We start from the raw sequence: 25,001 nt of genomic DNA, 5'->3' as shown, positions 1-25,001 counted from the left end.
CGTCTGCTCACTCCCTCATAATGGTGGATGTGAGTAACAAAGTATTCGGCGGTATCCTCAGCCAAATTCAAGAAGGGAGCCAAGTCCATATAGCATTCGCTTCCTGTGCACTCGAAGCGCCCAAACTGAAATACTCTAAAGACAGAAATGCTGGGAGTTAATTAATCTCTAACACACTTCAAAACATTGATATGGGGGCCCTCCCATCACTAGTAGGACTGACCACAAGCCATTGATACACATGCTCAGTACAAGAGGGGTATCCACTGCACCGCCCAGAATCTTCCACTGGGTAGTAGAGCTCATGACATACAATGCAAAAGGGATCTACGTGCCTGGAGAAAAGAACTTTGTGGCAGGCAGTCCCATCCCAGCTACAACCTATATCCTCTAGCAATGTCCCTGAGGACAAGGAAATGGAAGAGGAACAAGACAAAGAGGTTTTGATTGTCTTGATACTTTTGGACATCAGCAAACAGGAATGGCAAGAACCAACAAGGAGGACACAGAAGCTAACCAACTGCAGAAGGGACCCAAGGAGGAGGTAAGGGCAACAAATATGTGATACGGCACATTCTAAAGTATGCCCACATAATCCCTGAGATCTCACAAAACCAGTGGGGCATCATGAGGTGTGATTGCCTCATTTCCCCAGTCTGCATATGCTGCAAGATCCGATTCTTAACCCACGAAAGGCACCTGGGGTGAATATGACCAAGTGACACATCAAAGAGAGGTACGCTCGTTAGCCAGGCATGCTCGTTAACATGGAAGACCCCATAAGAGACTATTATCCCTATGAAATAGGTGACAATCCCAAGATAATGTCAACCACACCCCTACACCCCATTGAGGACCAGAAGGCAGCAAGAAGGAAGGTAGGATTGGACTTTCGTACCCAATTTGAAACCAAGGGCACATTGGAAGTATAACTTTCCACACTCAAAGATGATACCAAGAAGTGGATGGAATGGGGAGTGGTCAGTGGGGGGTATCCAGAAGAAAGGTCCTTACATTCCTAAGTTACATATTTGATCAAGAAGGAATCCTTGAAGAGATAATAACAGGCAAGAAGGGACAGTTCATTTCTGACTAAGTCATTTCTGAAAGATTACAATGTCAATCATCGCCACACTGCATGATGCCACCCTTAACGGACTGGTTGAATGCATGAAAGGGTGTGTACACCTCAATGTCGCTATCTGCATGGGCTGGAGAGATGTCCTCAATGCGGCTTTGGACACCCATAGACTCACTCCAGCCCCGGCATCAAACTATGTCCTCATGAGGGGCGCTCAACCCTGCAGCCACCGGTACCCCCCATGGCTAAAGAAGGGTGAAGCAAGGAATCCAGATATGTAGTCCATGCTGAGGAGGGTGAGAGTCAAGATAAACAATAAAAGGAGAACTACTACTGAAGGAATGCAGCAAGGCCTCCCCCTGTGATGCCTATTGTATTCCTTGAATATTGGCATCCTCATCACTCCATTGATTTCATCGCGCTGACAAATTACCGGTGTCAATAGGGCCCTGCGGCCTGCGCCCTGCTGGCTGTGGCCAACACATAGGAACGATCTGTGAAATGCCGCGTTGAAATGGCCGGTGTCTAAAAGCTTGCGACGAAAGAGGGTGCACCGTTCCCAGCCTGATGCGGGCGGATAAGTTAGATTCGCAGATCACTCGTTACATGTGCGTTGACAGGCTTTCCAGGTATGCTCTGTAAAGGTTGAGAACACTGTTCTGGGTGTTGGAGTAGCTGAAATCAACAAGGGCCCTCTAAAAACTGCACATTACAATGTAGAGCGTGCTCGTTCATTTGCAGCCTCTGACATTAACAGCACTTTAAAAACCCTCTCTAGTTGAATTATGCACAAGCACCTCTCAGTAACACAAACACTGCTCTTTCTTTGAGGTCATCCACACCCTCCAACTCTGCAGATTAAACTACCTCTCTACGGACCAGTCAGGCTAAACATTTTTCCGGACTTCGCAAAGCACTATTAACGGAAAGTGACAAATAGGGATGGAGAAAAATGGGCTCATTCGAGAAACCCGTAGTAGCCAAAATGGGTGATTATGTGTCAAAGCATACCCGCGCCACATGCCCCTTCCCGAAATGATTTGTGAAAATTAAGAGGTAGTCGCCAAACGTTTACAGGCTCAGAGGCCAACAACTACCACCTCATCAACATAATCATTGCCCAGAGTCCAAAACACCTTCACCAGTTACGCATATGCAACTGGCTGGCCATGAGAACAGCAGGCGCCGACCATTGCTTCACAGACGTAGTACAACCCAAGGCCCACATTGTAATCATGCTCAAAGCACTTGCAAAGACAAACTCTGAACTCACTGCAACATACAAGGAAAAAACAGTGCACATGTACAGATACCCTAGCACCCCTCTTGGAGATGTACTGACTTCCTAACGATGAACCCAACACACAACCAAATCATATGAGACATAGGTATGGGATTCACTTGCGCCAATCCAGACATCCTGGTTAGGACTGAACTGCACTGTGCCACACTTAGAGCGATGGATATGGGCATAGGTCGCAAGTAGATAGATCCGTGGGGACCAGTTTGCATCAACCCCAGATTGGCATGTAGGGGCTGGCCTGAGTAAGAACATAGAACTGTAGAGATGAACTAACACAACATATAGACGGAGAGATGAGAGACCGCCTTGTCATGCTGAAACTAGATCACTGTAAAGAGGAAATGCTGTCTAGATCTCGAAAGACACAAAATATGCATATGCGTTTCTCCAGACAACAATGCTCATAACCAACCCTACTAAAAGCTCACCCCTCGTCACACACCTCTCAAACCCTAACTAAACATAACCATACCTCTTAAACCGCAGCAACCCGCATGCACTTCACCACTCTGCAACAACAAACACACCACACAGATCCTCACACAACAGCACACAACGGACTCCGACCGGATTCCACACCAAAAAGCTCATTCAACAGTGTTAACCGAACTGAAGCTGTCAACAGCACATCACAGCTCCCTTGCTCTCTCTCCAAACTTTATCCTACTAACATGTCGTAACCTACCCCCCTTTCTTTCCGATCCACCAGAGCACCAGGGGACCACTATGGTGGTGATAGTGCGCGGTGTAAATATCCTTTAACATTAACATTATTACAAAAGAAAATATATGCCAGCAACAACACAGCTTTAAGACAAAGCACATCTCGGATTCACAAAAGGAAAATGGCTGAGCACGCAGAAAATAACTCAAATAAACTGAGATTTGGGCGAGACGTCAACCAATTGCTTTGCCTTCATCCGTTTCCCTCAACCCACATGTGAGAGACAATGCACGTTAGCACCCTCATTACATTAGGGCCTGATGCACATCACAAAAGATGCACATACAAGAATATGCGCCAGACCCATGAAATACTCCTCGCCCACACAAAGCAGTAGGCATATGCCCGATTTTACAGTGCCCTCAAGTACTTTGCAGACAATCAATCAATCAGGTATTTGTAGAGCGCATTGTCACCAGAGGCATCATGGTGCTGTCTAGATGCAGAGAGAAGGAAAACACCCAAACCCTGCCATGCTACCTATGCAATCACACATGCAGCGTCACAAGATGGTACAGGTGGAGCTGGTGCTACGGTCTTCTGAAGCATTCAAGAACATTGTTCACAGCAGGTGGGGTGCACCCAGAGTCAGAATATTACGCAGGCACAGAACCCCAGCATGGTAAACAAACCATGAATGCATCCAGTAACGAAAATCTCCAGTACATGATAGGAGACAACATCACCACACAAGAAGAAAGCCCTATATGTAATTCTATCAGATCCAACCCTGCTTACTCCACCACACTGTCAGAATGAGTGCAAAGAGCCATGGGAAACATGCTGGTCTGTCCTAACCCTCCATCCGCAAAGCCGCAAGGGAAGTTAAGGAAGTGCTATAGCCAGGACATCCGTGCCACGAAGAAGGCCCTTCGCGACAAAGTCAAGTTCCCCATGGTTGTGGGTGCCATTGGTGGCACACATCTGACCATCAAAAGACCTTTCACAGGGGCATTCATCTACTACAGTAGGAAAGGCTACACCAGTCTCAACTTACAGATAATTTGTGTTGCACACCAACGGTTCACCATATACTCCCGATGATTGCGCAGATGTTGGAATGATGCAGGCAGCTTGGAGGCTTGCTGGGTATCAAGGTACATGAGAAAGACTGATACAAGAACTGGGTCCTGTTAAATAAGTCAATGTACTTAAACACCTGTGAAGGACGCTACATCCTTCTCACAGCACAACAGCCTTCTGGGTTCACAAGTGCTTACCTGCAGACGGACAAGAGCAGGACTGTCAAGTCACACCACCTTCCTCTTCTTCTCACAAGTGACAAAGGTACTCACTGAAGACATGGCTCATGACGCCACACTACAACCCCAGAGCATGAAAGATGAGGAGCTACAACAGGGCCCACATGCACTCTCAATGCACTCTTAAGAGAAACAAGGCACATGCGGAAGCCAAGTCAACCCCTTGAAGACTGGCAACCGACTGCTACACAGCATGGCCACAGATGCCCGCCTACCCATACTCAACCAGCGTGGACAGCCTCTGCTGGAAGTGCCACTGAACCAACTGTGCAGAACTGTGCATAGTCAAACACCACAACAACCTTGTCCCGGTGCTGCTGAGAGACTGAGGAGGACAGCCATGGCCCAGGCTGGCCAGATGGCATTAGGCTTGAATGGTACGTGATGGGAAGTGCAGTCAGAGAGCCTGGCATGTTGCAGTCAATGTTCGTTCGGTGTCAGCAGCAACACAGTGTGTTCTATATGCATAATGTTCTCACTTTTATTTTCCATTTAATCACACCCGTAGATAGGGCTTGCTCTTGGGGTGCACAGTTTGTTAGTACCTTTGTTATTAGACCCAGGTCTTTGGTCATTTCTGTGGGCGGCGTTTGCAGCATGTGAATGCCCCATGAATGCCCCATCGCTTCTGGTGTGAATGCCCCATCACTTCTGGTGTAAATGCCCCATCGCTTCTGGTGTGAATGCCGCATTGCTTCTGGTGTGAATGCCCCATCGCTTCTGGTGTGAATACCCCATCGCTTCTGGTGTGAATGCCCCTTCGCTTCTGGTGTGAATGCCCCATCGCTTCTGGTGTGAATGCCCCATCGTTTCTGGTGTGAATGCCCCATCGCTTCTGGTTCCTGGATAGATTGCATATCTATGTGTGTGAGACCCTGGAGCAATGTATGCCTCTCTGCATGTTCTGCCATGGCTCCCATGGAAGCGTGTTTCAGGCTTTGCATTTGTGCAGTGTATTTTTTGTGTTGTAGTTTCATAATTTCAACCATGTTGTACACCTTTGGCTGCCAGACGGAAGTCACCATATTGAAGCGCCATTTCCTATACGTGACATTTTGTGCAGTAGTGTTGTGTTTCCTGGTACATTCGTGAAGACGAGCTAGCGGGTGTGTTAAAAGGGCATAATCACCTTATTCTTTGGAAGCATGAGCCAGCTTTCCTGGGTATTTGCATTATGTCCCCTGTGGGCCCATTCCCTGGATCGTCCCATGTTTTTACACCCTAGAAACCGTGAGAACTAAGATTTTGTTTGTTATAACTAAAATATTCTCTCGGCGCTCTTTTTAAAGTATCCAAGAGTCTTTTTGGGTACAGTTATAACTTTGCTTTTATGTGTATTGCTGCTCCTCCACAGACCTGGCACCCATCTTGCTCTTGTCACGTGTGGTGGTCACGTGCTTTGGAGTGCACTCACCCATCAGGAAGTCCAGGATGGTCATGTCGATGAGGTCCAGCAGACGAGTGCCACTGTCGTACGGTGGAGTCTTTTTCACGAGGTCACAATAGTTGGGGTCCCCTTCCCACCTTTAAAAGAGTCAGAAGAAAAAATTGAGACATTAAAAAGGCAACATTTATAGCTTCTCCCCTCACAAGCCATCCTCCTATTTAATTACTTTCATTACCCATCTCCTTTCACATCTACACTCTGCCCTCACACTCTACCACTCTCCACACAACTCGAGTGACTCCCTCTCCCAAACCTTTCTCCCATTAGTCAACCCACATGCATCACAGCATGCTATCCCCTGATCACTCCCCCACTTCCGACTCTCCCCTTTCTCTCTCAGTGTCGACTTGTTGTCCCTTGAAACACAGGATGCAGAGAATTGGCAAAAGCTGTGCACTGTTAATAGAGTTTTTCCGCTCCTGTTGAGACCTAAGAAGGCCACCTACTCCTCCTGCTCTACGGCAAAGCTGGTTTGCTCCGGCTCAGTAGACCCTGTATGTGTGTTTTCTGATATTTGAGGCATTTGAATCTTGCTTTTACATAATATTACTCAACGCGCTGCATTCGGGCACTTTTAGGTTGTTCTTTTTATAAAACGGGGCAGATTGAAATTTGTATTGTTTTAGTTAAAAATAGAATCTTTGCACAGTATCTACCTAGTTGTTTCCAGCAACGTTCGTGAGCTGCAAAGCACTTCCTGGTTTAGGCATTATCTTGTTTGCTGCCTTAAGGAACTGCAACTCCCAGCTGAGTTGTAGTTCTCCGGCACTTTTTTCAGTCAACAGACGCGACAGCGACGGCGTAACAGACTTAAGCCGGTCTTTGCCGGTCCATTAGCCGCCAGGTAAGACCTTTCATCTTGCACCCTTGTTGCTACTTATACATGGCTAGCATGCATCCACTTAAAGCATTGGAGACAGCCAGAGACATTGGGCCTCATTACGAGGATGGCAGTAACCTGCCGGTACTACTAGCGGGTGGCAGCCGTCCTCGTAACACCGAATCTGGAACCTGATTTCCCATTGCCACCGGGACCTTACAAGTCCCGACGTATCGGGAAGCCAGGCACCGTAAAATGTTAGTCCCCATTCCCATGGAGTCGGGAATGGGGACACGGAAGCACTGGCACCATTCATAACGGTGCAAGTGCTTCCGTGAAAATTCTGTGGGCGGGTGCCGTTTCGCCCAGCAGGTCAGACCTGGCGGGCATAATGGCCCCTGCCCGCAGAGTCGGATTGTGGCTGTCCGGAAAGGGTGCTGGTACGTTGCTACCGGCACCCTTATTTCCAGACCGCCACACTCATAATGAGGCCCATTGTGTGGGACAGGACTGTGGACAATACCGCTTTCCGTTCAGAGATCACTAGACGATATCTGAGCACCACACTGCTCACAAATCAAATGAACAAGGGGCATATGGAAAAAAGTGGTCATATCACCAAAGTGTTAGTACAGAATGCCACACCGGAGGAGAAAGCGTCAGGTATTACTAATACTGTTAGCATCCAGGAAGCGGTTGTACTACAGGTCAACAACAGTGATCCTTCTCCTGTATCACCACCAGTTGTTCCTACTGTTAATATAGGGGATCTCACTATTCGCCCACCTAAAGAAAATAGACAAAGTACAAAAACCCCACAAACTGAATACCCTATTACTTAACACAAGATCGGTAGTAAAACATGCCACAGAGGTGGCCAATTACATCATGGAATATGATGTAGACATATGTGCCATAACCAAAACATGTGTCCACAAGGCAGCCGGCGCTTCTATGATACTGGATATGCCCAAAGACTATACTATGTGATATAGGAATAGGCAGAACCAAGTGGGGGCAGGGGTTGTTTTTATTCATAAATCAAACCTGGATATCTGAGAAACAGATATTTCTAGTCTTAATGGGTGTGAAGCCCTTCTTATAAAAGGTACGTGCTGAAGCCACTACTCCAGGTTACTGTATAGGCCCCCATACCAATGGCGTATTTTGTTACTCAGATGTGTAATTTCATACTCAGACTGCTTAAACCCTCCTCTAGATTTATGTTGATGGGAGATCTTAACTTGCAGAAAGGAAACAAGAGTGATTTAAAGGCCATAGCGCTGGAGAATATGCATGCCACCTTGGGGTTCACCCAATGTATTGATGGAGCCACCCACATAAAGGGTAACATGCTGGATTGGATTGCGACATATAATATTATACTTAGCAAACGCTTAATCACTCCATGCCCATGGTCTGACCACTCTTTTACTTACAGCACCTTATTTCTTCCTAATCAAATAAAACCTGTATCAGTGGCTAAAACATGGAGTACATTGAGAAATGCGAGGAAAGTGAAGCCGTATAATATGCAAGAATGGATCTGGCCTCTAAACAATAATTTACCCAACCTGAATATGTCTGAACAACTAATCAAATCATACCAAGAGACAATGAAGAAGGATAGTTCATAGTAACACTCTAGCCCCTATCAAAACCAAATTGGTGACTCAGAGAAAAGTAACACATGGTGTTCTTCTGAGTTGAAGGCTCTCAGGATTTGTAAAAGGAAATGTTTCTTCATATGGAAACATTACCAATTAGATGTCAATAAAATTAAATATAGCACAGCCACAAAAAAGTACAAACCTACTGTGAGACTTTGAACCTTTGGAGCCCCTCTTTTCCAACTCCTCCTCACCTGAATCTCCGGTGGAGTCCTTCCGTCTAGGCTTTCTGGGTTCCTTGCTCTTCTTTTGATGCAGATACGGACGTGACTCCCCAGAGGCCACCGTGACAGGATGGGGAACCAAGCCCCGGGAGCCCCCCCGGGAGTCAGTCCCCAATGTCAGGGAAAAAAGCCGTTGGGCTAGAAAATAACCCTGTTGAGACAGAGTCCTTCCGTAGGTTTCAGGCAGTGAATCCGTAGTATAAATAGTCCAATGAAACTGAACACACTGTTCCCAGTATCCGGGAAAGGAGTCCTTTAGAAGTCCAGCTCCTATTACCGGTGGTGAAGATAAGGAACAGAGATGAGAGGAAACGGCAATCCAAAAGGAAATGCAACTTGACTGTGGAGCTCGCAGGCGTCCGGAGGCCGGACAGAAGCACTCGCAGGCGTCCGATAGCCGGACAGAAGAGCACTCGCAGGCGTCCGATGGCCAGACAGAAGAGCACGAAGGTAAGACAAAGGAAAAAGCGAGAGATTAAGAGAGAGAGGGAGAGATAGGAAGGAAAGGAGAGCTGAAGACAGGAAGAGCCAGGACACGGAGAGAAACGGAGGGGAGATAGACAGAGGTGTAAGGCTTACCTCTCGGTGCACTTTAACAGAGACAAACCACAAGAAGATAAACCCACTAAGATGGGAACCGCGGTGAGAAAAGAACAACTGTATGGAATTACAGGGAAACTGATAGTATTACAGAATAGCACGAAGGCTCGGAAAACTAGTGTTGAGCGCAAACAAAGTAAACAGATACAACGCACCGAAGCCTGGTGCGTCCCACGTAAATACGTGCCAGCGGCCATATTGGGAGAAGCATAGACCGCTAAAGACGTTCCCAGCCGCCAGACTAGGCACGTCTCCAGCGACTCCAGATCTTCCACGGGCGATGCATTACACCTACGCTGATACAAGCTAAGAAAGATAGCTTTGAATCAAGAATAGAAATAGCACAGGATGACTCCAAGGAGTTATTCTAAATCCTCAAGGAATTGGAAAAAACACTGGCGAACACACAAGAGGGGCCACCCAGAGTCAAAGCGTGATGCACCTCAATCCAGGATGCCATGATAAAGGAATTGGAGCTTATAATACAGAACATACAGAAGGCCAGGTCAGTAATTGACCCGATAGCTTCTCAGCAATGTGATAGCTGTTCAGCCATGACAGACTCTCCACAAAGAAAGGCAATACCCATTTCTAACTTCAGAGCAGTTACAAGAGTCGAACTTAGTATCATCCTAAGCAAGCTTAAATTGAGGGACTTCAGATACATGGATATGAGGAGCAATGTAAATAAGTCGTTCTGGGCTGTCCTCTGGGAGAGGAAAACACATTGGCATATATTTAACTCTCTGTATTGCTATGGCTGTTCTATTACCAAAAGTAACTAAACCACCTTTCATCCTTCTAGTTCTTCATGCAATCTGGCATATAACAAATGGTGTCAGCTGTGGGATCAAAAATGTTCACCACATAATAAACTGTGAATTCAGTCACAGCTTTCAATCCCAGGGAACAGTAATCTGCCGGCAGGCGAATATTACCACTTCCAAACAGGCTAAGGTCCAGGGGTCTTCTGCCAGAAAGGGGGAGAAAAGCTGAACGGAAGCAGAGTCAACGATACAAGAATCCCAGGAATAACACAATTCTGGACTTTCCTCTGGACGATCAACGTATCCTGACTTTTCAAACAAATCCAAGTAAAGACTGCTCTCACAGAACCACCAGGTCTCACACAGAACCATCTAATTCAAAATATGTATATCTTTACAGGGGGTCCCTCTGATAACTATGTCAGGGATGCCCTCAATCTATATTTATGTAGCACCCATTTGTATTCCTGATAGCCTCTTCCCGCTAGGTTGCTTTCCTGAAGGACATATACCAACTCACAAAGTTTCAGGAAGGAACCTATTTTCACCGCCAGATGTAGGCAAATTGTGTCCCTCCCCCAGGGATCACGGGACCGTAGACCTTTTGTTTGCAGATAATGACCTGGAAATAGAGTGAGATGAAAGAAACATAATGTAGGCAGTGTAGTAAGGAAAGGTGGGAGTTTGATAATGGGTGTTAATTAATGATTGAAGAGAAGAGAATACTGTATTGTAAATGAGAAAAGGCCATGTAAACGGATAAATACAACAGTACAGATGTAAATATGCTACTTAACTATTTTCACTTGTAAAACATTCAAAAACGGATATGGGCTCAGCGTTCTATCTGAACTGGAGACAGAAGAAGTTATGATTACTGGCACAAAGGCTATTTGAGGAGGCACATTTACAGCTAAAATATGGATGGGGTACAATAACAGGCAAAGCCTAACACCGGAGGAGGGTTTCAGGAACAATACCGAATTGGACATCATTAACACCAAAATAACAACTCCAGGCACGATATTGGACAAAATAGCTGAGGCAGCCCGGTTTGTCGTAAAATAACTGATGTGTCATAATAACAGGCAAACTAACTGCCAACTGCAGGATTAGTGGAAAAATAACCAACGGGCATGGTTACATGAATATTAACTACTCGGCATGGCTGTGCGCAAAATAACTTACCAAGCTGGATTATTTCCATAATTATTGATTTACTGAAAAAGCATGATTATTAGCTGCGCTTACGCTGGAGGGCAATTACTGTTAACATGATGTATGAGGCATGAATAGTTGGTATTTGATTATGGGAACCAAAGTGTTGAAAACTGGAGAGAATAATGGCAGGAACAGAACTGCTGTCAAAACAAGGAGTGAGGTATGGATTTGGATAAAATGCCAGATGAGGCGGGTTCATTAAAAAAGTAACAGAATTGTTGCAGGCAAAATACTTGGCTAGGAAATGATTACTTATTTTGGGACTTGCCAGCCTTTAATGTAAAGAGGCAAACGTTTGGTGATATAATACCAGAAAGGTAACACAGTTAATACATCATGTTGAATACTGTAGAAACTTCAAAGGCCTTTCTCTTCATAGGCACAGAGAAAGCATTTCACTGTGTTTCAAAATATGTTTTCACCACCCCCTTCCTATGTCTTCTCACCCACACAGCTTGGGCAATTATATAGCACCCACGGTGCAGATACAAGCATATTTCAGCAATGCGGGACCCCTTAAGTTACAAAGCAGCCCCAAATAGGGATATCCTCTCCCATCTCTAATTACCATCTGGATAATCAGAGAAGCCAGTCAGGTGGCACTCGTGTATTCAGATGAAATCATCTCAACTGTTAGACCTTCAACCTCCACCTTGCTAGTCATTATGGATGAACTAGACAGAAAAGTGACTGGTGACGGGGGAGTGGGGGGGGGGGTACATTATCTGTTATAAAAGGAACTACAATTGCAGAAGGTTTCATGTAGAGCGGAATTGTATGTTGGTGATTGCCACTTCTCGTCGGAGCACAGCTAAAGTGCTGGGTCAAGTTGGAATATGTCTACATAACTTCAATTAAAAGATTTGTCTTAAAAAGAGACTGGCTTCAAAGTAATATGTAACATATCAAAAAGCATATGTTTCTAACGACCGTGAGACAATACAGATTAAGCAAAGGTCACAGCACCTTCCACTGGCCTTCATTTTAGATGACATAGCGGTGCTCAGGGGAGAAGAAGGTGGTGGAGAATGAAAGTGCCTTCAAACATGACACTTTGTGAACGGAAAACTATCCAAACATATTTGAAAGCACTTCTAAGGAGATTTCAATGTGATGCTGATATGAACTGTAGTAGATTGGAAGATTCATGATTGTGATACACGGCTTTGTTACCCTACCAGTTACAAAATATTGATCGGACTTGTGGGGTTCCTACAGGCCCTTCCCAGGCGCTCACACGCATGTAATAATACGCAGGACACGAGCAGGACGTCGGGGCCGTTGCAGGTCTATGCCGTCTATCGCGTCTCTCACAGGGAGGTGCGCTGATGCGCGCTAGTTGTCTGGCGACAACCCTCCTCACACGCTGGGTCAGCGTTCTGCGACTTCGTCGCCATTGTGGGGTTCCTGCAGGCCCTATCAGGCGCTCACACGCATGTAATAAGACGCGGGACACGAGACTTCAAATGCATGTCTTATTTATTTAAATACAACTCTAGAACTAACTGTTTCCCCTGTCCCCCTCCCTAACCCAACGTCACTTCCTTTTCCCCTTAGGGCTGCAACGGCGGACCTCCTACCAAACGATGTGAAGGGGCGGCTGATCGGGATGTGCAGCACATCCTGACAGGACCTGGCACATTTGCGCATTTACACTGGCGCCTTTGGTTGGTTGTTTGTAGCAATTTTACTCCTTGGGGTTTGTCAGAAACTACAACTACGTTCCAAACAGGAAGGATGGTGTATCTTTGATGGACATGAAGTTGCACTCTTTGGCAACACAGCAGAGTGAAAATGGAAAATAGAACACCAAGGAAAACACTAGTTGGTGGACAACTCATATTGTTGACTGTTATTGTAACACTTAAATGTTATCTGTTTATTTTGTATGTGCTTTGTTTTGCCTCTATGCTATGGCCATTTTGTTCACACCCTCATAAACTGACTCGCCACTTATTTTCATCTATTGTGTTATTGTACAGGTACTCTTCCGGGGAATACCTCTGCCATTAGTAAATGTGTTATTGTAAGTAATTTCTGATCGTAATTGAGACACCTGTTATTTAAATAAATAAACAAATAAATGTTGCCCAGCTCAATAGATATCATATGGATTGCCCTGCTGAATTTTTTACCTAAAGAGTTCACCTTTCCTTTAGTGATGGTTGGCACTTCTGCCACTGACATGCGAAGAAGCCACAGGAATAAGGGTCACGAGTGTATGCACACAAGGGCCCACATGCACAGGTCTGTCACTTTCATTGTGCAACTGACATTTGCTGCTCTTGCTGCCTATTTGCGGGCCTGCCAGGATGGAGCTGATTGCATAGTTAGATAGGAGGAACCCCAAGCGTCTCCCCCATAAAAGCCATAATATTCGAGGTTTACAAAGAGGGAAAGGGGTGCCAATTGTGTTGACTTTTTTCACAATATTTTCAGGTTAGACCTTTTGATTTGAGCTATTAGAACGAGAACCCAACATTATGTGCCAACACTGCCCCCTTTCATGCTCCTTGTAGAAAAAACAGATCATGCGGCATGTCAACAATACTTTCTAGTGCTGCCCAGCTTTCATGATGCTGTACCCAAAGCAAATCACAAAGCCTATCTCAAATATAGATGCCAGTGTTTTCCCTGTAAATCACATTTTTTATGATTGTGGTGACCAAGCAATATATGCCATCATTACAATTGTAAAACACATTTTCATGCTGCTAGTGCCCAAAGGAAATATGAGGCCTGATTCAAGAATATATGCCTGTGCCGGCCCCATTCTTGTTGGCTGTGACGAATGCAAATCATGTAGTCTGTCTGAACAATATATGCACAGTGCTGCTCCCTCATCATTTAGTTGGATTGTGTACCAGAGTGCGGCACAGGTCCCTAAAGTAACGTGCCACCAAACTCTAAAGTGCCTTTATTATAAAGCTTGCCCCTTTGTTGACACGTGTTGCGGCCAACTGTGGTCTTTATCAAAACTGGGCACTTATTCTTGTCGTCTCCCACCACTTCCGGAGCAGTGTGGACTCAGAACGTGCACAAATTAATAGGGCAATTCCCTGGATCCTGATGTGATGTACACCGGATCCCCGTGCTTAGGTGGGATCCCGAACCTGATGGTGAGCCGCGTTTTGTTCCGCACCCTCATCATGCTGCTAGTACCGAAAACAAGCAATGTGCTCTGTGAAACAATACATGCCCCTGATGCTCCTTCTTTCAGGCTGCTGCACCCAAATGAAATCATGCATTCTAGCCCAACAATATATGCATGTGCCGTCCTCAGTTTCGCCATATGCCTCTCTGTGCCCACAAACCGGCTCCAACTGTGCCTTACACAAATGCATTTGCACACACACACACACACACATTCTCACCAACACTTTAAACATTGCTTATACTTTGGGAGGTACAGATATTTTCAGATGCAGCAGGAGCAGGGGGTTTCGGAGTGTTTTGGGGGGGAAAATGGTGTGCGGAGAAATGGCCTGAACTGTGGTTGAAGGAGGGAAGGAGTATAGCATTCCTTGAGTTTTTCCCATTACTGGTGGCATTGGAGTTGTGGAGGAAGGATTTGCGGGATAGGAAAGTGAATTTCAATGTTGACAATGAATGCATGGTCCATGTGGTGAACAGGCAGTCAGCTAGGGATCAGAGGGTGGCAAGACTCATGAGGGAGTTTGTGCTGAGATGCATGGAACTGAATGTGGTGTTTAAGACAACACATGTGCCAGGGAAGGATAATGGCATCGGTGATGCATTATCTCATTTTCAATGGCAGAGATTCCGTGGATTGGCTCCAGAGGCGGATCAGGAGGGGCAGCAGATTCCGGAAGAGCTGTGGAAGATAGGAAGATGAGAGCGCTGGCTTTGGTGGAGGGTTCATTGGCCGGGTGTCTAAGGAGGCATACAGGAGGGCCTGGGAGGATTTTATTTGGGGGGGGCGCGTAGTTGGAAGGGCAGATGGGATGCGGAAGAGAGGAGGAGGGTTGATGTCGTGAATTTCCCCCTGAGGTGTATGGACAGGGGCTGGTCAAGAGCGACTATAGCGGGGAAGTTAGCAGGAATTGCCTTTTACGGGAAGTGGTTTTGGGGTTTCCAGCCGAGTGGGGGGGAAATGGCGAGTAGGATGTTGGAAGGATGGGCAAGGGAAATTAAGAGGGACAAGGACAGGAGGAGGCCAATATCGGCGGACTTGCTGCAGAGGTTGGTTAAGGCAGTAGGGGGAGTTTGCTGGTCGGTATGGGAGGGGGAGCTGTTTGCGACATGTTTTACGTGGTTATTTTTCGGGGCCTTTCGGGTTTCGGAGTTGGTGCGGGGAAAAGGGGGGTCTGGGGGTTTGCAGTGGGGGAATGTGCACATTACAGAATTGGGTTTGGACATAAGGATTAATAAGTCTAAAACGGACCAGAAGGGAAAGGGTTCCTGGGTTTTGTTGGGGCGGGGGAGCAAGGATTTATGCCCAGTGCTGGTAGGTAGGTTGTGGAAGGAGCGGTGTGGGGGGAAGGTAGGCTTGGTGTTCAAGCATGAGGACGGGTCATCGGTTTCAGCGGCACAAGTTTTGGGGGTATTGCGGAAGGCTCTGCGGGTGTTAGGAGAAAAGGGCGAGGAGTTTGGTACACATTCATTCAGGATGGGCGCAGCATCAGAGGGAAAGAGGTTGGGTTTCACGGAGGATAAGGTGAAAAGTTTGGGGGGTGGAAGTCTGAGGGATACAAGGGGTACATCCGGGATTTTCATAAGGGGGATTGTTGAAGGAAAGGGGTAAAAGTGGGCTGACAACAACGTGGGGTTGGTATTGTATTGTGGTGGTAATTTTGTAATTTCTTTTTCAGATGCTGTGCGAAAGGAGGGGGAGTTGGCGCAAGTGTGGATTGTCGGCCATTCAATTGTTAAATGGGCTGGGAAAGAAGCGGAGAAAAGGGTTATGGGCAGGCAACTGGGGTGTAGCTATAAGGATGTGGTGGTAAGATGGCACGGGTTAGGGGGCCTGCGCTGGGACCAGTTGCTGCTTATGCTGGCGGGGTTGCGGGAGCGCTATGGGGCACCGGAGGTGTTGATTATTCACGCTGGGGAGAATGACTTGGTGAGGGATACTGGGGTGGCCATGCTAAGGAAAATGAAAAGGGATTTGGTTTGGGTGCGGGAAATGTGGCCTCAAGCGGAGGTTTTCTGGACTAAGTTGTTGCCGCGTAGAGTATGGAGGGGAGCGAGGAGCGAGGGAGCTATAGAGCGGGCTAGGAAGGGGATCAACAGAGAGATGGTGAAGTTTTGTGCCTCGGTGGCAGTACAGGTGATGGATCATAAGGAGATAGTATATGAGGGCTTTATGATTTTTAGGGAGGATGGGGTGCATTTGTCGGTTTATGGGAACAATCACTATTTGGCGGACTTGTGCTGTTGGCTGGGAGATTGGTTGAAGAGTTGGAAATAAAGGAAGGTGGTTGGGGGGTGGGGCAGAAAGAACACCTCGGGGGAGGTCATGGCCCCTTTTGATGTGGGGAGAGGGAAGCACAATGGGGGAATGACACGGAAAAGGATGGGGTGGTGCCGTTTGCACAAGCGGGCCACCACGGGGGAACAGGTATTGAGCCTGGAGGGGCATGGCCCCAGGGAGAAAGCGGGACGCCTGGAAAAGGGGTAAGGAGATGGTAGGGTCCAAGGGGCAGTTAGGGAGGAAATGGCTTTATTTAATTATTTAATTGTTGGGGGGAAATGAAAAGGTGTAATTAGTTAATTGGTTGTTTAAATATTTCGTTAGTCTGTAAGGCCATCGAGCCAGGTAAGCGTTAATTGTAAGCTTTGGCCTGTCACATTAAAGCGACCTTTTCCACTTTTAAATGAGTCTGGGTTTTTGTGCAGTAAGCCAAAAAGACATGGCACGTGCTCACTGGGAGCCAATGGAGTACTGAGGCCAATTATCTTGGGGATAGTTAGTACTAGAACGTCTACTACCAGCACCTCCATTTTGTTATGTGCATTCGTTTTTCTTTTTTTGCTGGTGTAAATGACAGACAATGCAGCTATGTGACTGTTCATGGAAAAAAACGAATAATACATGTGTAGGTTTGTACTAAGCATGTGTATCTGGTTGGAGACTCACATCCAACATGTGATAGTCCAGCTGTAGCACACAGAGAATATTTTTGTGAAGTTTGCTAACTTGTTCAAGTAACGATGCAAAACGTGACCATATTGCAATCTCCTTGTGCACACACTATAGTGCCCCATGTTCCAGACCCCCACCTCTTGCGGCTAGATTATGGCGCTATACTCTCTGCTATAACGGATGCTTAGGGAGATTATCCAGAAGCCAGTCGCAGCACAGGGAACCGGTTTACTAAACACAACTCCCTCAGGAACCTCCCTGAGGAACTGCTTCGAAGAATGCAACATAGAATGCAGCCAGGCATATGTGCCTACCAAACCTCCATGTTATGCACAATATGCCTCCCGCTTCTGGTTGCACTTGTGTACTCTCAACATCCCACCCTGAGAGGGGGTTCTAACACTCCCTGCTACTGTCCTGGGCTGCCTGGCCCTTTAACACTATCTCTTGAATGTACTGCTGTCTTAAATGTACTGCTAACAGAACGCCACTCGAAAAAAGTTACTTTCTCCAGAAAAGTGCGTCTCTGAAAGCGACCGCCTATAAAGCGTTCACAACAGACACGGTGGAGCTTTTCCTAAGGCGCTGTTTCTCTGTTGCTTGTTGTGCCTGACGGATTCTTCATACCTTTGCCCAAGTGGAGTGAACATCTTGATTATGGTTGGACCCTTAGGGGGGACACCTTGCCACAAACCGGTTATCAGTGCTTGAAAAGAAATGGTCGCGGTATAGGAGCTAACTACCCCTGGCTGCTGTCTTTCTCCTCTTAACTGTGTGCAATGGCTGATGGGAAGAGCTGGTACACTTCCCTTCAATGAAAGAGCAGCAGAAGCTCCGAAATAGACAACACCGGCCCACTTCCGGCGCTGATTCTGCCCGCCTTTTAATATCTCCGGATACTTACATGACTACAGGGAGAGACCACTCCATTATATTAACGCCCCACTATAGTCATATATTTTTCAAACTCTCTTTCTCTCCCACTATTTCCAACTACCTCTGCCCACCCCACACTGCCCCGAGCCGCTCACTCCCTGAAAAGGAAACCCTACAGCACCATATGACCCCCGTTGCCAAAAGATGGCTCTCGTTCCTCGGCCGCCATGTTTACTCACTCGGCCTTCTTGCTCTTGTGGTAGGATCGCCTCCAGGGGCTGCGCCAAGAGTGCCGCTTGGCCAGAGACTCGTCAGGCAGGAAGGCAGCCATCGACCCCTCGATAAGGTCGGGCTCACCACACAACGCGTGCTCCGTGGAACAGTAGTACGAGCACTCCCCATAGAAGCAGACATTGTTGGCTAAAAAAGAAAAAAGAAAGTGTGTTTTGTCTCTGAGGCTTCCTAACATCAAAGGCCAAATCAAATGACGATGATGGGAAACCAAACTTAGCCTGGCAGCGTTGCCATCTCAATGCCCCAGGTCTGCGGGGGCTTCTTTCTGGGTGGCTTGTTATGGCCATGTACAAGCTTCGGGAGCACGACACATAGGGGAGGGGGAGTGGAATGTTTGCTCAGAACTCTACGGGAGCTTTGCTATACAATGATCCCTGTCAAATGGACCAAGAAGGACTAAATGATGTGATTCCATGGACCAACCTTGCCTACTTTGGGAGAAAGGGCGACAAGTGAACCCATTTGACACAATTCTCAAAAATAAATGCAAGGGAAAACAGCAGAGAGAATGCACTTTTTTTCATTTGCACTCATGGCTGAAATGCACTGGCCACCTTATTCTCCAAGGTGACCGCAGCATTTCAGCAGGGGCTGGACAGTGGGGCAAAGACGCGCTTTCCAGCCTCTGTGCACACTTGAGTGTAGGGAGCATGCTCCAGGCACGAATGTCTGATAGGCTCCCAACACCCAGGGGCCCATCTCTGTGAAATGATCGGAGAAAAAAACATGTCCATCCCCGTTTACAGGTTGGAAAAGCTAGTGTGACAGCTGGGGTTTCAACCACGGATGTCACTCTTATAAGAAATGACCCTGCCATGATTTGCATCTCCCCCTGCACCAGTTCCCAACAGGCACAAGGGGATAACCCTGATTTCTGTGCATTTAAAAGCGCACCCTGTTTGTGAATTCAGGATTCACAGGAACACCCCCTTATTTGCCCAAGTGGAGGAGGAGTTGCAACAGCTGGTCGACCGGGACATCATTGAAAGAGTGGAAGGCCCCACCCCTTGGGTTTCGCCCATCGTAGTAGCCCCAAAGCCGAAACAGCCGGGGGCAGTACGCATCTGCGTGGACATGAGGCTCCCAAACGCCGCCATCAAGAGGGAGCGTCACCTCACACCCACTCTAGACGACATCGTCGGAGAACTCCAAGGTGCCAAAGTCTTCTCCAAACTGGACCTCAGGTCTGGGTACCACCAGTTAGAGCTACACCCCGAGCCGAGGTACATTACAACATTCACTACTCACGAGGGGTTGTACCAGTACAAGAGACTAAACTTTGGAATCTCGTCCGCGGCAGAGGTCTTCCAGAATGCCATCAGAGGAGCCCTGTCCGGACTGAAAGGTGTCATTAACATGTCCGACGACATCTTAGTCTTCGCCAGGTCGGAAATGGAACACCTTAAACGGCTAGAGAACACTTTTCAGAGACTACAGGCGGTGGGCCTGACCCTGCACCAAGAAAAGTGCGAATTCCTCAAAGACCGACTGGAATTCTTTGGGTTCACCTTCCATGCGGGGGGCATATCCCCGGACCCTGGAAAAGTGAAAGACATAAGGGACGCGCCTCCACCCACATCACCGGCGGAGGTTCGGAGCTTCTTGGGGATGGTCAACTACTGTGGCCGTTTCATCAAAGACCTAGCCTCTCTGTCGGAACCACTGAGGGCACTTACGAGGAATGACGTGGCTTGGCAGTGGACTGAGATTGAACAACGATCCTTCAAAGCCATCAAAGAAGCCCTGTCAGAGCAGGAGACAATGGCCTATTTCAACCCCAGCCGGGAATCGGAGATTGTGGTCGATGCCAGCCCGGTGGGACTGGGGGCAGTCCTCATGCAGGCAGACGAACTAGGGGTCATGAGGCCCATAGCATATGCAAGCAAAGCCCGCACCGACACGGAAAGGCGGTACTCCCAGATAGAAATGGAAGCCCTCGCCATCCTGTGGGGGTGCAAACACTTTAGAATTTACATCCTCGGCAAACCCGTCGTCGCGATTACGGACCATAAACCCCTGATTCCTATCCTGTCAGGAACGTCATCCAAGCCACCTCCCCGCATTGAAAGATGGATGCTATCCCTCATTGAATACGGCGTCAAGCTAGTATACCGCCCGGGCACCCATAACCCAGCCGACTACCTTTCTCGCCACCCAGCCACGAGGGACACCCAGAGTCCCGTAGAGACAACAGACGCTGGGGACGCCGTGCATCTCGTCATTGAATCAGCCCTGCCAGTAGCCTTGTCGAGAGAGGACATTGCGGACGACTCGAACTCCGACGAGGCGTTCCGAAGAGTGAAAAGGGCGGTGGCCACAGGAGAGTGGCGGGACATCCTTCTGAACAATGCCAGGAGGAACCCAGAGGTACAAAGGGACCTACAACTGCTGTGGAAAGTTCGACACAAGCTCTCGGTGTCCACGGATGGCCTGTTACTGCGAGGGAACCAGATCGTGATCCCCAGGTCGTTGGTCATGAGAGTCCTCCAGTTGGCCCACACAGGGCACCAAGGCATGGCCAAGATGAAGGCACGCCTCAGGCTGAAGGTCTGGTTCCCCGATCTGGAGCACAGAGTAGCCGAGTTTGTGAGGACCTGCATTCCCTGCCAGGCCACGAGTCCTGTGGACAGGGGCCCACCCATTCAGGCCATGGAGCGGAGCGACGTGCCATGGGGAACGGTGCACGCAGATTTCGGCTCGACCGGAAGAGGCCTATATTTCCTGGTGGTCACAGACCAGTGGTCGAGGTATCCGGAAGTGGAACTCGTGGAATCCACCGCCAGCGATCACACCATCCTGGCGATGGACAAAATTTTCGCCACCCATGGGTTCCCATTTGAGATCTGCTCAGATAATGGAGCGCCGTTCCAAGGACAGCGGTTTGCCAGTTACTGCGCGGAACGAGGCATCAAGCACCGGAAGGTGACCCCGCTATGGCCATGGGCCAATGGAGAGGTTGAGCGTTTCATGCGGACACTAAACAAAATTTTTCGTATTTCTGTCAATGGAGGGGAGGACCTGCGACACAACCTAATCGACTTTCTCCGTGAGTACCGGTCCACCCCACATCGATCCACCGGAATCGCACCCGCCGAGGCGCTGTTCAGGTGAATACCCAGAGGGCTGATACCCGAAGCGGGAGATCGACGCCCAGGAGTGATCGATAGCGCACGGGTGACCGCAGACAGAGCAGCGAGAAACGAGAGCGAAACAACAAGGCGGAGGCTGCCGGGAAAAGAGATAGCAGTAGGAGACACCGTCCTAGTCCGGAACCGGAAACCGGAAGGAAAACTCTCGATGACTTACGAAACCCAACCAATGGGAGTAACTCATGTCAAAGGTTCAATGGTCACAGCTGCGAACGCGCGAGGAACGGTAACCAGAAACGTGTCCTTCTTTAAGCGCATAGGACCTGTGGCAACGGAGGACGAAACCAATCCTGCCCAAGGACAAGCAGCAGAGGCGCCGCAGGAAGGCGGTGAACCGCCCGAGGACCCTGGGGGACCAGAGAACCTCGAGAGAGGCTCGCCCAGGTACCCGCGCAGGGAAGGACGCCGTCCGCCGCAAAGGTTCCAAGATTTCATCATGGACTCAGCAGCCTGAGTAACGAAGTCTGTTAAGTACAGTTTGATTTGAGCCACGTTGGCTCCCTTGTTTAATGTGTTTGTTGTTTGGGGGGAAAAGGAGGGATGTTGTGTACGTGGTACAGTAAGCGCGCATGCGCGGCCCAGCGGGCCGGCGCATGCGTGCTAGTTAATAAAGGCGGTGCCCGGGCAGTTCGCGCCGGAGCACCGGAACGAGCAGACGTCTCCGGTGTGTGTTCTAGCGCGCCGCCTACACGCGCTGGTGTCCCGACCCTGGGAGGCCCGCGCACCACCACAGGGCTTCCCCAGGGCACGACACGCTCCTTCTGATGCCCTTTGTGAATTAGACTTCTCCTCTTTTGGCACAAGTGATGAGACGCGCCAAAACACGTTCAGAGAATCTGGCCCATTCTCTGTAGAGACTTCCTTTGCCAAGTCATTTACAGGGTGACGGGTGTTCAGACATTGAGTGGATGCGAGGCTGCCAGGAACCCAACTGTATTTGGAGAATCTTTCTTCTGTTTCTCACAAGATGACACCAGGAATGTTACTCCACTATTAGCGCCACATTCTGGGGCTGTGAGCATTGTATTGTATTGTTTACTTATATAGCGCCTATACACATGAAAGTGTGGTGGTGTGGAAATTTGATATGGCCCATGCCACATTCTAAGGTAGGTGTAATGAGTGGTGTGTTGCAGTTGGGAAATCTGCGCCATCACCGCACTGCAACACATGCGCTGCAGCACCTGCGCTCGCAGCACATGTGCTCAGACACCTTGGGGCTAAGCGCTCCAATTTAGTAATTTAACAAAAATGGCACTGGTCCTGGTGATGATAGCCAACGTTTTCGATGCATTAGAAAAGTCGAGTTCTTGGCCTGAAAGAGTGAGTGCCTAGGATGAGTTATTTTTCTAGAAGAGTGCAGCACGCACTTTCGGCGCCCAATTTTGAGCTGTGGCAAAAACTGGAGTGGAAAGATGACATTTTCCCCAGCAGTTTCCAGCACCACCATTCTGGGTGTCTAGAAGGTTTGGAGGGGAGCTCATCAAACCTTTCGTTGTGGGAGAAGCGTGTGCAGCAGTATTAATACGAGGATCTGTAAAAAGTCTGCCACTTTTCTTATTTACCAAAGTCTCGTTGAGCCTTCAGTGAATTAGAAACTGGTGTTACCATCCCGGGAAAAGCTTTTCAAGGAAAAGCTTGTGTAGAAATGTTAATGCCATATTTTAACACTGTTTTTTTTTTTTTAACAGGCAAGGGAAGGCTCTGCAGCGGAGAATAACCTCGCAGTGTGTGCCTTGAATTGAGGACGGTCACTAGGGCCGTTGCCAGGCCATGAAACAGGCACACGCAAAAGCAGAGGCTTTCATGCGCAGTCGCTACATTCTTAGTTTAACCAATATGGTGCTTTTAAGAAAAGTCATGCTCTTCCATGGAACAACACTTTTCTATTTTTGCATGCACTTCAGAATCTGGCCCTTGATAGCTATACAACACCTCCAGCAGCGCCAGTATTTAGCGCCTCTTTAGCTCAGTGTTGAAAGGGGGACCTGGCATGTGAATAGAGTCGCTACCACAACCGTAGGAATCAGGCGGTTGGCAAGGCTGCTGTCATGGCTTTGTCTCTTAATTTCTTCACGCCGCTGTCTGGTTTGTTTTGAATCTGGTGCTTAATGGGAAAGATGTGTTCTTCGGCAAAACCAGCCTTTTCCCATTTTGGCCTGCCCCGCTTAATGTTGTCGCCAAGTATTGTGAACCTCATTGAAATGGTAACCATACTTGTTCTGACATTTGTCTACTAAGACCTATTCCTACTCCCTCCTTCAAATTACTTTTGTAATTTTTCTTTTTTGAATAATTGAATGCAAATGTGTGCCATTTTTATCAGGGGTTCACTGCTGCGCTGTTGTCAGACAGCTTGCCCTCTCCCTTAGCTGGAGCCCACTGTGACTGTCCAGAGAGCTTAGCAAACATGCTCAATGTTATGATGGGTTTGGAAATGCATGACATAAACCATCATATCTGAAATGCGAGAGTAGAATATGCGTAAAGTGTGTCAATTCTGTCTCTTTCTGCTTCCTACAGGACATCAGTCAGTGCCATCCTATGATTGGCCACGAGATGGCACTGCTATACCAGTCTTGGTTTGCTTTTTCCTACACCTTGATGTGAGTGGAACAGACATACAGAGCCGTTTCTTTATTAGAAAATATATACATTCACGAGGGTCACAAAGTGATAGCCCCTCCCACCCCGCCCTCTGACCTGGGGAGAGGTAGAAGGTCTTGGCCAGCCTTCGGTCTGTAGTGATGTCCCGGATCTCCTTGGTCATATTCACCAGGCGTCCAGCGACGGGTGGAATCCTGCGGAAGTCCAAGATCCTTCCGGGAAAAAAAAATCAGAAAGATACTGGTTAGCTCCAAGCTGAAGGCTGATCACTCCCCGTATAAAACTGGGGGTGTTTGGCACTCAGTCTTTCTTCTGTCCGCCCACTCCTGAGTGCACAATGTTCCCACAGAAGAGAGTGGAAGCAGGGACGTCATTTCACCAAAATGCCAGGGGTAGCGGAAGTGACATCACATGACCCTTGAACCCCCGATGACATCACAGGAAGTGATGTCATTTGACCCCCACCCCGAAGTGATATCGCTGGAAGTTGATGGAACACGACATTTCACCCATTGACAAAACAAGAAGTGGCGTCACATAGCATTGTACGCTATGAAACATGGACTATATTACCAGAACTTGGCCCTCAACATCTGCTTGTTTAAACCTTTTCCCAAATGCCCCCTCTGAGCATGCTTTGTCAACTCACACCATAATGAAGACGGCGTTATCAACCTCTTCCCTCTTGCCAAATCCCACACCAAACTTCTCAAACCCTCTTTCACCTTGTAATATGGTGAACTGGCAGTCTCCCCAGCACATCAACCATGTTTCATTCTTCTTCTCACCTTCTTCATTTCTATGTTCGCCCTAACACTCTCGAACCAGACTATCTTCGGAAACGCATTGT

The 25,001-nt window shown here is 48.0% G+C and overlaps 1 protein-coding gene across 1 annotated transcript in view; it reads right to left on the bottom strand.

The window, feature by feature from the left end:
* LOC138582031 (extracellular serine/threonine protein kinase FAM20C-like) overlaps positions 1 to 25,001 on the bottom strand; it is a 136,879-nt gene that overhangs the window by 71,191 nt on the left and 40,687 nt on the right. Inside the window, exons 5-7 of the mRNA XM_069652959.1 lie at positions 24,248 to 24,363; positions 18,341 to 18,521; positions 5,785 to 5,894 (exon numbers count right to left, since the gene is read on the bottom strand). Of these exons, the coding sequence (XP_069509060.1) occupies positions 5,785 to 5,894; positions 18,341 to 18,521; positions 24,248 to 24,363 (407 nt within the window). The remainder of the gene's footprint in view (positions 1 to 5,784; positions 5,895 to 18,340; positions 18,522 to 24,247; positions 24,364 to 25,001) is intronic.

Source organism: Ambystoma mexicanum, chromosome 3q (assembly GCF_040938575.1).
Source record: "Ambystoma mexicanum isolate Mex_15411 chromosome 3q, UKY_AmexF1_1, whole genome shotgun sequence".
In the NCBI taxonomy this organism is placed as follows: Eukaryota; Metazoa; Chordata; class Amphibia; order Caudata; family Ambystomatidae; genus Ambystoma; species Ambystoma mexicanum.
This window is presented reverse-complemented; position numbering and strand designations above follow the sequence as displayed.